At 40.0% G+C, this 17,142-nt stretch overlaps 1 protein-coding gene across 3 annotated transcripts in view; it reads right to left on the reverse strand.

Moving 5' to 3' along the window:
- Window positions 1-234: 234 nt before the first annotated feature.
- LIMA1 (LIM domain and actin binding 1) overlaps window positions 235-17,142 on the reverse strand; it is a 91,998-nt gene continuing 75,090 nt past the window's right edge. For 2 of the 3 annotated variants that reach the window (XM_027542831.1, XM_027542833.1), the window contains 4 exons: window positions 13,547-13,604; window positions 11,880-11,989; window positions 4,647-4,780; window positions 235-2,575 (listed from right to left, as the gene is read on the reverse strand). In XM_027542831.1, the coding sequence (XP_027398632.1) occupies window positions 1,567-2,575; window positions 4,647-4,780; window positions 11,880-11,989; window positions 13,547-13,604 (1,311 nt within the window). In that variant the 3' untranslated portion in view covers window positions 235-1,566. Of the gene's footprint in view, window positions 2,576-4,646; window positions 4,781-11,879; window positions 11,993-13,546; window positions 13,605-17,142 lie in introns of all 3 variants that reach the window. The other variant, XM_027542830.1, reaches the window with a different exon arrangement.

Genomic DNA, 17,142 nt, shown 5'->3' on the forward strand with positions numbered 1-17,142 from the left:
CACACAATAATTTTGTTGCCAAACTGCTTTCCATTTTGAAGAAAAATTTGTCTTCTAGGAGAATGAAAGCCTAAGACCAGCTCAACACCACCACCTAGTGGTGAGAGGTATACATAGTACTTCTCTCGAAACCCATCAGACCCATTTGCCTTTTCTACCCAAACTGCTAAGGCAAAAGTAGGTCCTGAGAGACAGTAACAATGTAAAATAATAATGGAAAAGGAACACTGAAAGTTCAAATGTCAGTTAAAAGCTTTATTGAATAAAAATGTTTCAGAGTAAGCAAGACTGTAAGAAAGCAGAATATTTTTACATCTCTAAAAAATATCAGAGCTAAATCTCCAAAAATGCAGTATAAAGTAAAGCCTATAGCTTAAAACACCTCTCTCCCCCCAAAATACAATTTGGAATATCAATTATGTACAAAAAAATGTACTCAAGTTTATATTGTTCCAAAACCTTTATACTAGAAAATCATCTCTCAAAAAAGGCCTATAATTGGTTTAATTGCACCCTAGGAATACTGTCTGCCATAAAAATCTATACATTTCAGAACTTATAAGTATTAAAAAACTAATGTCCCAGAAAGGGGATATCAGAAGTAGAATTACAGGGGTTGGGGGGTCTGAGCTCAAGTGGTTTAAGGCATCTTTTCTTTTTTCTGTTATTCCTCCTTTAAACTCATCACTTTGCTCTAATATGCAACATGGCAAATATAAAAGATCTTGTAAAAATATTGCAGCTTTCAGTAAATTATGAGAAGCACAGAGACCACGAGAGAAGAAAGCAATCATTTGGGGTGTGGTCATACTCATTGGCAAATACCATAGCTTATTTGGGACACAGTGAATTCCTCCAAGCACCAAGGGTGCTCAAAAGGTACTCTGAAAAGATGGTTGTGCTGTATCTCAATACTCTAGTTCAGGACGTGGTCTAGAAAGCAGGATGCAATAAACCCCCATATGTATCAGAGTAAGCGATAAATCCCCCATATACATCAGTGTAAGAAAATTAACCTAATTTTTTTTTAAAAAAAAGACTAAATATTTAATCTCTTAGCAGAGGAATACTAAACAATAAATTGGTATTCATGTAAAAATATGCAAACTGTGCCCTTTATACTAAAGTGCATTCAGTTATAATGTTTAGGCCCCTAAATCCCTTCTGCTTATTCCATAATTGAAGTTTTAGTGGAACAGTGCACTACTAATCATCTCCATTTTCATATTGTCTTTCGGGAATACAGTGAAATCTGGACCTTATCAGTTGGAGTATCCCCCCACCCCCTACTCCGCCATACACACTCCCACCCCCAAAAGACCTTAAAGCAGTTGTGTATATCATCATTGCTAAAATAGAGGATTTAAGTGATGTTATCTCTAGCATTTAGAGTTGGTTCACTTAAGCTGCAGTATGGGATTTTTTTTTTTGAAGCAGGAACTCTCTTCCAAAGTTACTTCCATGTAAATTTCAGTTCATGCTAAGACAGCTGTTTATGTGTATCACTTTGATAAGGGCAGTGGCTCAATGACACATAAATGTAAGGCCCAACATCATTGCAATTTGTTATTCTTCATCTTCATCCTCATCATAGTACCGATTTCTCTTTATCTGTTCTTCGACAGACAGCTCTTCGACTACCTCTTCCTCCCAGAATCCCACATCCTGGGATTTCTGAGTTTGAGTAGTGAATTCTTTAGTGGAGGGGTTGTCTGTATAGCTAGACCAGGTTTTTGCCTTGGGTTCTAGTGGAGACTGCTTTTTGAGAAGGTTTTTATCACTTTCATCTAAGTTTGCACCATTCTCTATAAGATTTTCACTCCCCATTCCAAAACTAGGACTCTCCCTGCTTCTCCGCCCAGCCTCCCCTCCTTTAGATCCCTTGTTGGGCCAGGTGGTTTTCCCCACACTCTCATTCTTCTCAGAGGCGTTGGCATTTTCCATGTGTTTCCTTTCTGCTGCTACACCTCCTCCATACTCCTCGCTTTGCTCTGACATGCTCCAGCCCTTCCTGATAGGTGGGTTTAAAGCTTTTGGGCTCTTGACTGAAGAGGTTCGAAATGAAGCTGCTACGGTGAATGGGCGGCTTCTCTCCTTCAGAGAAGAAGATCGTCTTAGCTTCTTCAGATCCAGGTCTACATCCTCAGGAGCTTCAGGCTTGCTAATATCATCCTCAGGAGGCCACTTAGGCTTCAATACTTTGATCCCTTCTTCCAAGGCACTTCCTGAACTGCCAAGCTCAGTGGGGGGTGGCCAGGCGATCCTCAGCTTCTTGGTTTCAGCTGGCTTGTCTTCCTTCTCCAGCGGGCAGGAGGCCTTGGCTTCCATACTCGCAGTTAGCACACCCACTTTCTCAATGGGGGCATTTTCTACCCCTGGGCTCTGAAGGGTCTCCGCTGCACTTGGAAGCTGGACTGGTCTCTCCAATGTCTCTTCATTTTCATTTTTGCTTGCCCACAGATCCTTGTGTGGTCTGTGTCCAAAGCCTTCATCATAGTTACCTTTAGATTTAAAGAGTTGATTGAAGTGAGGCTTGCAATAGATTCTCCCATGTAAAGAGGCATAAGTTCCTAGACTGTTGTTTAAAAAAAAAAAAAAGAGCATAAAGTTAACAAATCTGTATACTTTTATTTATACCAGTAGCCTGAAACCTGGCAACTCCAGTATTTCCAGAAGATGCAAAGTGAGAAAAATATCTTTAAAAGCACTTCAGGGACTTCCCTGGTGGTCCCATGGCTAAGACTCTGCCCTCCAAGGCAGGGGGCTCAGGTTCGATCCCTGGTCAGGGAACAAAATCTCATAACTAAAGACCTCATGCACTGCAACTAAGACCCAGTGCAGCCAAATAAATAAATTTTTTAAAAAAGCACATCATCAGTCACCGAGGATGCTCCACCCCCTTTTAAACATGTTGGTTTGTATTATCCTTATTAAAAAATGCTCATTTCTAGGCCTGAAACTTCAAAAGACATTCTTCCACTTGGTGCATGCTCCCATTTTCAAGTGATTTCACTTCCCTCTGTCCAAACTGTTAAAAAAAATTACTTCCAAGAAGTCTTCCCTAGGTAATTCCACCTAACTCTGATCATTCTATTTCCTAAGTATTTATAACATGTAACTATTTTTAATGATATTCCTTTGTAAAAAGTTCAATCATTTTCCTCCTAGCTTCCCATTTGTGTTAGAATTTAAAAGCAGGAATGGGTATAATGCTCTGCCAATGGCTGGCACTCAGTAGATGCCAGTGACTGAATAAAAGAAAGCTACGGTTAACAGGAGAACCGCAAGCAACAGCCAGAAGTTGGTCTACCCTAATGTCAGTGCTGGACAGGCCTTTACGACATCTGGTGTCTCTCAAAGGGTAACACATTTTATAGGAGGGGTAGAAAAACAACAGCATTTCCACAGGAGAAACATAAAAATTCAAAAATTTAGAAGAATGTGCTCTGGAGAAAAAAATACAGTGGGTGGAAAAAGAACCACTGAGTGGAAGTTACAGACGCACATTTTGGCTCAACAGAAGGGAAAGTTGTCGAGCTAGCACTAACACCAGAACTAGCTGAAGTGGGGTATTAACCCACCCAGAAGTGCCACACAGGTGCCAGGACATCTTTCAGCAGGATGGTGGAAGGGATGCCTGCTCTGGAAGGAAGGCTGGAAGAAATGACATCCTGGTTACTTCCTCCTCCAATATGAATAAAATGAGGTCATATGGAATATTTCCACAATTTGCCACATTTATATCCATACTTTGAGTCACTAAGAAGAAATGATACATCATTCTTTTCTCAGAAAACGAAGCAATATACAGAAAAATACAGGTTCTTCAGGATCTACTGTGTTTGCTGTTTTTGCCATTTATACAGTACTTGGGATAACCTGAAGGGCTTCAACAAGTATCCTCCTGAGATTTCTTAACTGTATGATTCTTGATACCAAGGGAAAACATTCTGCTAAATTAGGTCACCAGCAACCTGCATTATTAAAGCTTTAGTCCTAACGTGTAAATTAATGTCAATGTACCAAGAAGTTCTAAACACCATTATCATTTACTATAATAAAATGCTTGTAATTAAAGGGTACTTTTCACTTTCTTCAAAGATCCTCAACAGCACACACAATTTTTTTTAATCACCCTCCCAACTTTATTAAAGAAAAAGCGATGATTGTAAATCTCTAGAACATAGTCAATTTTCTGGGATATGTCCCTCAAAAACATGACATCTCTAAACACATGCCAAAGCATCCATGGTTCTCAACTGTACTAAGTAGGTGAGAAGCTGAAATCCTAAAATGTTCATCTTCCAACTTTACCAGTCTGTAGTCTGTCTTTCGGAGTAGGCAATGGCACCCCACTCCAGAATTCTTGCCTGGAGAATCCCAGGGATGGGGGAGCCTGGTGGGCTGCCGTCTATGGCGTTGCACAGAGTCGGACACGACTGAAGTGACTTAGCAGTAGCAGCAGCAGCAGTCTTTAGATCAGTGATAATCATATGAACAGCTACTATGACAGCTCTCTGAGCTCTTCTATAACAGCAGATACTATTAGCACCACAGATTTTAGTATTCCAAGTGTTCTAAAAACCAAAGACTCCCTCTGGAGGTCCAACCACACCTCCAGAGATGGCTAGTTTGGTCTGGCTTACCTAAGCTTGCTGTTGCAATAGGAACAACGGAAGCAGCTGATGTGAAACACCTGCTGGTTGGCCAAGAGACGCTCCATCGAGTAGACTGTTTTCTGACATTCCACGCAGGTCTCTCTTGCGGGTGCCTGAAACTTCTAGGAAAAGGTAAAGGACAACTTCAGCTAGCTAAGGCAGCGAGAAGTTAGTACTCTGCTGAGGTGGGCCCCGGGATTTACTTTGTTATCTGTGGGCTCCCTTACCTGGTCTGTCAATTCTCAGAGGAACACTAAGCCTGCTATAGTTCTATCAGTTGACTCTTTAAAGCCCTTAGGCTCTCCGGAATTCCTTACCCAGACTGTCTGGCTGCTCTAAGTGCAGCAGCCACTGAGGATGAGTGGATCTAGGGCCGGATTGCAGAGCAAGGCTTAGACCAACCACCACACACACATGAGTGCACACAAGATGGTTCTGCAGACAGGAAATTAGGAGAAAATGTCATCACACACAGAAGAAAGACAATTGTTTAAGTGCTAAATAGAAGCAGGACAGACTTGTTAAAGAACAGTTTCTGAAGGGGTTAACTTTCAAGGAGAGAAAGAGCATTTGGCTTTGGGAAGTAGGAAAAGGCACTGGTTTTTAAAAATTTATTTACTTAAAAAAAGTGTACTTTATTTACAATGTTGTGCCAATCTCTGCCATATAGCAAACTCAGTTATATACATATAGACATTTCTTTTTTGTATATATTTGGAAAAGATACTTGGATAAAGCAACTATCAGTCCCTTCTGCTTATAATCTTGACTTACTCGATCCACTAGACATATTTTTAAATAAAGCAAAATGGACACATAAAATGGAACATTTTAAAAGAGACACAAACTATTTTGTTAGAACAACAGAAAAAAGCGCAGCCCAATAAAACTATAGATTCCATAATCTTTTTAAAAACCAAAAGGAGAATAAAACTAATGTACTGGGGCAGGGTGGGAGGAGTCATAATAGGGAACTCATGAACTGTGTGTGTGTAGTGTGGAATACGGGCAGGGTAAGCACAGCTGCTGCTGGTAAACTTAATCCTAAACTACATAAGGGCTTCCCAGGTGGCTCAGTAGGAAAGAATCCACTTGCCAACGAAGGAGATGCGGGCTCGATCCCTGGGTTGGGAAGATCCCCTGGAGAAGGAAGTGGCAACCCACTATAGAATTCTTGCCTGGGAAATCCCATGGACAGAGGAGCCTAGTGGGCTACAGTCCACGCGGTCGCAAAGAGTCGGACCCTAGTGAGAGACTGAACACACACAAACTGTGTAGTGTATTCTAGCGCTGATGAACACTAGAGTTCCAAAACTGTAAGTCTTACACGATAAGAAGTAGTTGCATGGCCACTAGGGCTGGGGGTAAGAAGTTTCTAGCTTTGTGTGATCCTTGACTTGTCCCAGTAGAAACACCTCAACTATTAATAATAAAGGTAGGAGCAATTTGGTTAAGGTGGTCTGGAAGCTCTCTCAGGCAGGTTGGTGGCCCCTTTGCCACCAGGACCAGGATGGTGGCAAATAATACAACTTAGTCCCAAAGCTCAAGGCCTGAATGGTTAAAGTAAGCCTAAAATAAAACAGCTTAAGATAGAATTTTAATTTAAAAAGTCTGAAAATAGACCCATAAAAAAATTCAGACTGCTGGCTCACTTGCCACATGATTCACAAAGAGGTAAAGCAAAAATAGGAATGGTTGCCAAGCAGATTTCGACAGGAAATGAGAGCAGAAAATGGGCAGAGGAGTAAAGGTTAAGATCCATAAAAGGGAGTTTAATAAAATTGGTGGTAAACTCCCAAATAGCACCAAAGGATTTAAAAATGAGGGGGGGTGTGCTGAGTGTTAACAGCAGGCTCTCCATTCCTAGGGTTCCAATCAAAAAGAAAAACTTAAAGACCACAGCTACAACTCAGTTTACCAAACTGAGGAATTTAAATATGATCAAATGTTACTGTATTGAATGCTGTTGGCAGACATTAGGGCATTATTTGGAGTTCAGAAATGTTTCCTTCTTCTTTTTTTTAATTTTATTGAAGTATAGTTGATTTACAATGCTGTGTTAGTTTCTGGTATACAGCTTAGTGATTCAGTTATATATGTATATTCTTTTCATTTTTTTTCCCATTATGGTTTACTACAGGATATTGAGCATATTTCCCAGTGCTATATGGTAGGATCTTGATGTAGAATTGGTTTTTCTTTATTTCTTTCCTTTTTTTTTGGCTGTGCTGCATGGTTTGTGGGATTTTGGTTCCCAGACAGGGATTGAATGCAGGTCTTCAGCAGAGAGAACTTAGTGTCCTAACCACTGGACTGCTAGGAAATTCCCAAATTGTTTTTTCTTATATCGACAATTCTAACTAGACAGGACCTAAGTGGAGATGTCCTTGCATAATTTAATTAGGTTTCTCTAAAAGGACTAGGTCCTTGCCTAGCAAGCAGGAAATATTAAAAGACAGAATAAAATTTGGGTATAATAATACAATTAAAGCCTGTACAAATCACAATTCAGACAATGTAAAAGTAATAGGCCCAATGTATTTACTTATCAGTGAAAATCTTTTTCAGCTCTAGGATGAATGCTGTATTTTTAACACTTAGGAGAATACGTGTTCATTCTGGTTGGTAAAGGCAGAGCAGGAGACAGAACTTTCCCATGGCAGAAGAGGAAATGGGTATTATTCTGCTAAAGGGGATTGGAGGCCTACAGAGCACACGTCTGTTTTACACACACACATGGAAAAACATACAGTAGAAGGGTGCAGCCCAGAATAGAAAGCTGTAAGTTGAGCTCACATTAGGAGGAAAGTGGAAGGCAGGAGCAGAAATTAGGTACCAGGAGCAGGAAGCAGAAGCTGGAAGAGACAAACAGGAACCTTCAGTGAATACAAAGCATTCGGTGTGCCCTGGAGTGCTTTTTACTGCAGCTGAACTGAAGCTCAGATACAGACTCAGATCCAAGAATAAGACGACGTTTTCTTTCTTTACCAAGTAATGCTGCTAATCGTGGTAATATCAGCTCACTCATATCCACCTGAGGTTAGATCAGAGTACCAGCTCAGGAGAGAGAGTTTTCCAAGCCTTCACCCACACAAGGAGTGTTTCATGAACAATTCTTCACTGTCTTCCTACCTCCCACACCTGACTCACATTTGCTCTCTCTTGATTAGAGCCTTCACTCACAAGTGAAAAGGCATTCCTCTCCTTAACATCAAATCAATAAATTGCTAGCTCAAACATCTGACTAACCACAAGCTTCTAACTAGCCAGACCTACCAGATTCCCATTATTCTTATCCCTTTTTCACATACACCCTTTTCAATATTATTTAAGGTTTATGCGGCAGCTGCCCAAGAGCCCCTAAAGTATTATAAAGACAAGAGGAGCCCAACATGGCAATATGCCAAGTCAGAGTGGCTGCGGCTGTGCCTTCCCTTTATTTCCTCTGTCCTGGGCTCTCAGCCACTTTTCTGCAATTGCCCCCGTGTCTATTCAGACAACAGGAAGCATAGTCAGTGCCCAAAAATCTCTACCATTATGGTAGGCCTGGCATACATCCTGCCCATGCCTTCATGGCATGCTCGAACTTGGCACAGCCACATTTGAAACACTGCCAGTAATAGAATGTTAGACATTTTTTAATCTTCATATTTTTTGCAGTTCATAAGATGCTTTGTCATCTTCCCTCCCTCACCATTTTTCACACTAAAGCACCACGATATCAGGTGCCTTATCAAAGCTTGCACAGTCAATAATAACAGAATTAAAATTAAAACTCAGAATTCTTGACTAACAGATCGAGAGAGTATTTTCTAAATTGTCCTGGAATAAATTTCCATAACTAAAGGAAATCCTTTGGGGAAGAGAGCAGATGCTAACCCAATTGAAAATGATTTCACCACTGCATTTTGAATGAACAAGTCTTCACTTTGTTTCAAATTAAAATATGTAGATAATATCTCAGGGATAGTCAGGAGTGAATGAGGTAATATATAAATAATTGATGTCCCTAAACACCGTCATGTCTTTCCCATCTGAGGGATGTTATAGGCCTTCTGTTGATCAGCATCTACTTAAAGCATTTTTTCCAATAAATTTTTATGACTTAATCTACATTATTTTGCTCTCTTGTCTTACATATATTTTTTAGTTTGATGAAGGCCCCAGTTGGGGTATATGTCTGTGTGTGGGCAGCAGCTGGCCATACGTGGTAAAGCTAACTAGCCTTTAGACATAGTGAAATCAGAAGAAAATTCTGTACTAATGTCAGTCCTCCATGCCTCAGATAGAACACTATAAAAAGCCTTTCATTTCCTCCTTCCAATTTGTGTAAAATACCTGGGTAATTAAACTGAAACCCCCACCATACAGTAAATGTCTGGGCTGGCTCTGGCTTTAACCCTTCTGCTCGCTCTCCATGAAATTCTTTGTGAAAACATTTTGGAGATACTCACACCTTACATAGGTTACTCTACATGTAGAGGAAACATTAGTGCTCTGAGAAAGCAGTAACGATGTAGGTAGTCAGAAAAGAATCTAGATGCCCTGCTAGCATAATTCTGAAAGATTTGCAAAACAGCATAAAACCTCCATGAAGGAAGGGACAGGTACAAAGGGTACAGCCTCTCATTCAGGCTGCTGTGCTTTCTTTCCACATCCAACAGCAGGACAAGCCTCGGGTCCTGGGGCGGGGCTATCCCAGACCAGTAGATGTTCCTAGGGCCAGTCACATCTCCTTCCTTATCCTCCCTCCAGGAACATTTAGGGAATAACTTTTCAGTGGGAGAACATAAAGCTTAAGAGGCCTCTGGGTCTCTTGAGTTGAAAGGTCTGATCCTTCTCACAGGGTCTACTGAGCTCTAGACCCAGAACACCTATTTTTTGAAGGGAACCTGCTATTTAAACTTCTTTACTGCCAAGTCTCATCAACTGAACTGTCTGGCCAGTGTTCAAAAATAGACAAAATCCTTACTTTAAAAGACTAATATCATCTGTGGGGTTTTTTTGTTTTGTTTTATTTTACCTTATTAAGCTAAAATTTGAAATGGATTGAGTCTTTGCCTTAGATGTCCTATTTTCAATAACAGGCACTACTAGGCAGCATGTTTTCCAGGATGTGGGGGACCCAAAATCTATTCTGAGTGAACACATTTATTCTTAGCTGTATGTAATTTCCCAGTGGAGAAGAAACTTCTCTGTTGCATGGTCTACAGCCACGAGACCAGTTATGTCAGCAGGTTTTCCTGGAAATGCTAAAGTATCTACATACTTGCCTGCAGAATGTAAAGGGAAACTCTGAGGAAGAGAAAAAAAGTAGTCCTTAAATAAAAGTGGAGATGTGATTGGGTACAACCCCGAGCTCTGTGTACACCATAACCATTTAAGCAAACACAGGCGGTCAGGCCAGTTTACTCCAGTCAAAACCTGAGGTGTATGTCTGGCGCAAACTTATTCTAGTGCTGAGTGCCCAGAGCCAAAGAGGCAGGCGTGGTACAGAGGGAGCTTTATCTCCGTCTCCTCTCTCTGGTGTGCCAGGAAGACCTTAGTGAGGTGCATCTCTTTGCACATGGCTCATCAGCTCAGATCCTGGAGTATGAATAAGGAGGGGTCTCAAAGGTCCAACCCAGGACCAGGAGGTCTGGTCTTGTAGCTGAGGGAGGGAAGCAAGACTGGATTGAGAATTCAGACACACTCGAGAACAGATTTTAGTTCTTAGATCAGCTACAGAATCCCCCTAGTCCCTCAGGCACACGGAATCCATGGCCAAGTCAGCTTTGCTGTTCTTGGTCCAGAACCACAACCCAAGGACTCACATCTGGGCAGGACTGCTGCTGGAGAGGAAATTAACCCTGTGGCATTTGCTACTTTGTTGGACTCCAGATACTGGAAAAAAGAAAAGTGCTGATGGCAGCATGAGCAGAGCTTTGAGGCCAGAAGATAGGGTCACGCTAAGGACATGCAGATCCCGTCATGCAGCTCAGTTCTTTCTTCCTAGTTCACTTGCTTTCTCTTGTTACTTTCTTCATTTCTTGTTCCTTTCAATAAATCTTACTTTGCTCATGTCTCTGCTTCCTTTAAAATCTTATGTTTACCATCTTCCCCCACCCCCACCCCACCCTCTTTTTCAATCTAACCTTTAAATCCTGGATTATCCTTACCTCCCTTTGTTTCAAACCCACACCTCTGTCTTCCTCTCTTCATCCTTTCTGTGCACTAGAACTTTCATCAAGAGACCAATCATGCCCACAGTTGAGAGACAGAAACATGGCAGATGCGTGCAGAAGTTGAGGCAGTACAAATCACCTTGAAACTAATTCTACCCACTGAGTTTCTCTTAAATGTTAAAGCCTTTGAAACAAACCTTGGCTACTTAAGAGACCACCACAGGAGGAAGACGCTAAAGAAGTATAGGTATGTTTGGTTATTAATCCAAGTGGTAAATCAGCATGGCATTAGCAAAGCATTCAATAAAAACAAGTCAGGTGAACAGCCTAAAAGAGAGGCTGGATATATATTTTTTTACCTTTGTTTATTTTTATGGGAATATTTACTTGTTCATAGAAAGGGAAAAGACTGCTTTTAAAAATTAGTGAATAAAAGGAGACCATAGATTGAGTAGCCTAGTAAAATTTTCCTAGGGTACAAACATTTTACATATTCCTTAATATCTAGTATTATAACCAAGTGTAAATGTTACTTGAATGCCCATTTGTAGAGCAAATGGACTGGCCAAACCCTGCTGAAATGTACACATTCTTTCTTTAAATGCACTGACTACCAATCATGTTATGGTTAAGTTCTTCAGACCAGGGAGCCACTATCTTTAAGCTAACATTGTACATTCCCATCCAATGGGCTGATTTTAATTTAACAGATTTTTTGTATTGCTCATTTTATAGGTTTTTACTCATTCATAGATTTAAGAATTTGGACTTAACAAGAAAATAAATCGGGTTATTTTCTTTCACTTTGGGTTTTCTTTCAGGAGCTTTCCAGATTCCAGACAGAGAAATATTAATGAGCCCCATCATGCCTGGCTCAAATGCCTAAGAAAACGTGGCAAGATTTTCAAGAAAAGTGACTGGTTCAAGTGTGCTCTTATTTGGCATTTTTGTCCCCAGGAAAGCCACAACAGGTTATAACAAACACAATGATAAAAGGTGCAATGAGCATTACTAGTAAACCAGTGTCTACAGGCTCCAAGAGAAATCACCATCATACCTTCACTGCTTTGGGAGGAGAACTTTCAGAAAGGCTGGAGGCTCTGGCATCTGGACTTAATGGCTTGGGATGCACAGGCTGCTGGACCTCACTCTTGACCTGGGAGTTACCTGCTTGAGTTACAGAAGGAAGACATTTCATGGTATCTCAAGAGAAGTATCAGAAAAGGTTCTTCCCCAAAGCCAAGTTTAGGCACCTCCACTATCGACAGGTCCTTTCAACATCAGGAAAAACAAAAAACACTGCTTTTCCATTGAAGAATATTCTAATACTAAAAGCTATGCTGTTAGATTTTCTCATAAATTGGGGTGTCAACGCAGAGGGTTTCTCATCCTTTGCCACACGCAGCTGAACCCAAACCACCCTACAGAAGGAAACTTCTGCCCTGTAGCATTTGTCATTTTTAAAGGCTGCTTGTAGGCTTTGATGGCTTTTTGGCAGTTAGCACTCCCAATAACTCCTTCTGGGGTGTTCCAACTGAATTTGGGAAAATGGGGGAATGTGTGGGCAGAAATTTCAAAACACATGCTCATGTATATGTGTGTATGTAATTTGATACCATCTTCTTGGTCAGTCCTACAGCAAATATCCATGGATGAAGATTATGGGAAAAGGCTCCATAAAATTTTTTTCATAGTCATTGACATGTCACTTACATAAGTTAATTTCCTGCCAGTATATTCATTGTGTGGAAAACTCAGAAGAGGCACAGAGAAGTCATTCACGCAGTTACTAAGGAACCATAAAAGAATTCCCTAAAATCTAGAGTTATGTCAACAAAGTATTGAAAGATTAAGGCTTACTTTTCAAAAAAATGTTTTCAAACCTAGTCAAAACTCAGAAAAATTTCTAGTCCAAGCAAAATGATTGCAAATGGAATGTTCTTGGATTCAAGCAGCAAGAGTTTTTCTGAAATTTTAAGGCAGGGTTTACTAGAGATCTGTTTAGCAAATACTTCTGCTTTTCGCTGAGTTTTCAATGTTTAGTGAGTTATTAACCTGAGGAAAAGCTAGAAATCTATATATATTAAAAAACTAATACAGTGAACATCGGAATCAAAAGTGGACACAGTTAATTAAAAAACAAAGATTTATGTCTTTGGGAAAAGAGGCTCAAAATGATTTCAAAGTAGGATGAAAAGGTGATCAAATTCAGCACCAACAGGAAAGATTTAGCCAGAGGGCGAATTATAGTACATATTTATATAGATATAATAAGAAAAGGGTATTTTTAAAAGGTTACTCAAATACCAATTCTTATCCCCTGTAAATGAATAAAGTCCTTTTTGGCCAAACTTCTATTAAAATGAAACTTCAAAATTATGGTTTTTACAGCATTAACCCTGAAAAGGTTTGGTACAAAAGACAGGGTAAGTTCAGTGAGAGAAGCATAAAAAATATTCAGTTTGCCACAAGTTAATCATATTTCATTGAATTTAACATGTTTCTTTGCCATGGGATGTGTGAAAGGTACCCAGTCACCAGTCCTTAAAACCAAGTGAAAGATCTAATCAGCTGCATTACTGGATTTAATATGTTACATATTCTCAGAGCTGACAGAACTGGGGACAAGCCGCCACCCCACCCCACCTCCCACCCCCGCCCCGCAACCAAACAGGGGCAAGAGAACAAGACCCTCACCCTCCAGACCTAAGAACGAACACTTACGGGAATCATCTTCAGCAAGGGTGGAATGGGCTGCCAGGCTATTCTCAGATGCAGAAACCTACAAAAAAAGGCAGGGGGATTAAGAATCACATTAAAAATAACAGAGCAAACTGCTGTTAATGCCATAAAAACCTGCTGACTCCAGTCAGTCACCGGCTGCCTGGGGGGAAATAACGGGCCCCAGAACAGCTGAGCATTTAAACAAGAGGCAGCAAAATGTCTTTTACGAGGATATTAACATGCCTCTCAATTACAGAGTTACGTGAATAACAGACTGCAAGCAACTGCCAAAAGTGTGCATTATCTTCCTTTATAAAAGAACTTCTAAATATATCTTTCTACTCTCAAAAAAAAAAAAAAAAAGAGGGAAAGTAGGGTGCGAAACAAAACCTTCTATCAGGGAGGGCAAAGCTCCTCACCAAAAACCACAACTCCTATAACTGTAACTCACTCCAAGGCAAGATAAAGTCTTTACATACAGGAACTATTATTCTTTCATTTTCCTAACTCCTTATTTCCCAACCAAACATTCTGCTGAAAAAAGCTTGCTAGTACAGAAGACCTTCTGATAACTATTAAACAAATTTATCTATAACGACCCTTTGGTATTATCTTCAAGGTTAGTTTCCCTTGTTTAATTCCAGTCTTAAAATGGTAGTGTTTAACAAGATGGCAGATCTTAGGTGTGGGTGATTACTTTTCCCATTAGCCATCAAATTTAAATAGAAGAGCTTTCTACCAGCTCACTCGTCCCTTCTCCTGTCCCCTAGTCCTTCAGTATATCTTCCTCCACATTCAAAATCATGAAGGGTCATCAAATGATCCAACATGCACTCTTCATGGAATATTCTTTCATTCAGATGCCAGGGATTTTATGGGTGTTTATATCAGGATGTCTAATGTACTGAATAAATTTACAATGGAGATTAAGTTGTTAGCTGACTGCACGTGAATTTCAGCATGGTCAGTTTTTTCCCCTTTATTCTCTTTTCATTATAGGAGTTCTGACATGGTATAAAACAAACCAGTATAATAATAGTTAACACTGATGAAATGTTTACTGTGTTCCAGGTATTGGAATGACTACTTTAAATGTGTTATTTCATTTAATGATATGAAATAAATTTTCTGAAAGTAGTGCATGGCCACAAAAAGCTCTTCAATTCTTGCTTAATTAGTAGGGGCATCCATCCCAAGATGTCCTTTTCTCACCTCCAATTTGGACACCTTGAAGCTGCAGGGTAAGCTTAATCACAATTATGACATCACTGCACATACCCAACTAGATAACTTCACTACAGGAACAGCCAGGAGACAGCATGTGAGGTTTTGCTCAAACATTTCATTAAAGAAAAGTACAAATTCATTCACAAAAGGAGAAAGGGAAGACCAATACCTTGACAAAATTCTCTATTTCAGGCAACTTCACCCTGGCATTAATGTCCTTTTGTAACAAACCAAAGTTCAAATAGCTCTTAGGTGTTGGTTAACAAAAGCTAGGCAGCCAGCCAAAAGGATAGCTGAGGCTCTGAAAAATTTTACAAATTTTAAGGCATCCAAGGGTTCATGAACCTACAGTATATGCTTGAAGGCTATGTACTATCTTTATTTCTTCTATTCCCCAGCTACTCCCCAACTTGTGATTCAGTTGCACTGATGCCCTTTTAGACTGTAATTAAAATGTTCTGATCCTCTAGTTCAGCTCAGAGTTCCAGCTGCAAATCAACAAGACAATTAAGAAAGAAACATGAAAATAGAAATAGGGACAACTCAAGTACGATTATCCAGATGATTATTTTTCAAGTTATGCTCCAAGACCAGATGGGAGGATTTCAATGCAGGATTTCATTTCTTAAATGTCTTTTTTTAGAGTATGTAAGAAAACTTTTTGTAAGACATAATCTCACACTTAAAAAATGGGAAAATCAGGCAAACTGATGCGAGAACTCACTAGAAACATTACATGAGACATGGAAATAGTGCCTCAGCCCACTGTTGTAAGGACGTTTTGTAATTTGATTATTTTATGATTACGAAAAGTATTTTGTCTGATTATTTCAAAATATATTTGAGATATGGTTTTATAAAATAAAGTGATTCAATTTTATAAAATAAAAACTCCTAAATTTTTTCCTGTTCTATTCTTTGAGTCCATAAAGAAGGCAGAGTGCCAAAGAACTGATGCTTTTGAACTGTGGTGCTGGAGAAGACTCTTGAGAGTCCCTTGGACAGCAAGGAGATCAAACCAGTCAATCTTTAAGGAAATCAACCCTGAATACTCATTGGAAGAACTGATGCTGAAGTTGAAGTTCCAATACTTTGGCCACCTGATGCAAAGAGCCGACTCATTGGAAAAGACCCTGATGCTGGGAAAGATCGAAGACATAGCAGAAGAGGGTAACAGAGGATGAGATGGCTGTATGGCATCACCAATGTAATGGACATGAACTTGGGCAAGTTCTGGGAGACAGTGACAGGGAAGCCTGGTGTGTAGCAGTCCACGGGGTTGCAGTCGGATATGACTTGGTGACTGAACAATTCTTTAAGTCAAATTTTGTGGCCATTAATCTGAGACCATTTTTCTGTATGCTTACTTTGGTCCAAGTATGTAGTGTATCTCATGAGTTCCTGTTGGTATGCTGTCAATGTGTGTGTGTGTGTTGGTTGCTCAGTCATGTCTGACTCCTTGTGACCCCATGGGATTACAGCCAGCCAGGCTCCTCTATCCAATGCTGTCAATACATCTATTTTAAAGACTTATAGTCAAGTAAGTTTGAGAACTATTGCCCTTAACCCATTTTAATCATCTCTTCACCTTTTGTAGAATGGCCTCAAGGGTGTCAAAATGTGTAACAGAAACAATGATTATATGCCTATTAATCAATGTAATAGATTTGAAAGCTCTTTTTCCTCATCTAACTTAACACTTGATCATCATATTGAATGAAAGACCAAAGACCAAAGGTAATGGATTGTCAGAGGAAATGATAAATTCACCTGACATCTATCTTGTTGCTTACTCCAGCTAAGCCATGCATCTAACAATAAATGCATAAAACCTGATTTGCTTAAAATCTTCCCATGGCTTTCCTCTGCTGCAGGACTACACCCATACTTTTAAGGGTTTTTCAAGACCAGTCCTGACCCTCTCCCTTCATCTGTCTCTCACCATTGCCTATATGTACTTCATACTCTTGGTTGGGCTCTCTGGTTTCCAAACCTCTGTTGTGTCTGCCTGGAATACACTTGTTTTTTATAGTCAACTTTCCCCTTATTCACTTGGCCTATTTCCACACATCCTTCAAGATCTAGCTCAGATATCACCTTCTTGAGAAAGTCGGGGTAAGTGTCCTTAGTCCAAGATTCCATGGCCACACATAGCCTTTTCATAACACTTGTTTTGCTGTTTTATGATCGCCAACTTGTTGCACATCTCCCTCCTACTCTGTTAGCTTCCTTGCAGGTAAAAATCACATGGAATGATTTGTTCACATTTAGTTGTTGAGCTCTAACAACTTTAATGGCAGAAAGTGAAGAGGAACTAAAGAGCCTCTTGATGAAGGTGAAAGAGGAGAGTGAAAAAGCTGGCTTAAAAC

The sequence above is a fragment of the Bos indicus x Bos taurus genome, chromosome 5 (genome assembly GCF_003369695.1).
Source record: "Bos indicus x Bos taurus breed Angus x Brahman F1 hybrid chromosome 5, Bos_hybrid_MaternalHap_v2.0, whole genome shotgun sequence".
In the NCBI taxonomy this organism is placed as follows: domain Eukaryota; kingdom Metazoa; phylum Chordata; class Mammalia; order Artiodactyla; family Bovidae; genus Bos; species Bos indicus x Bos taurus.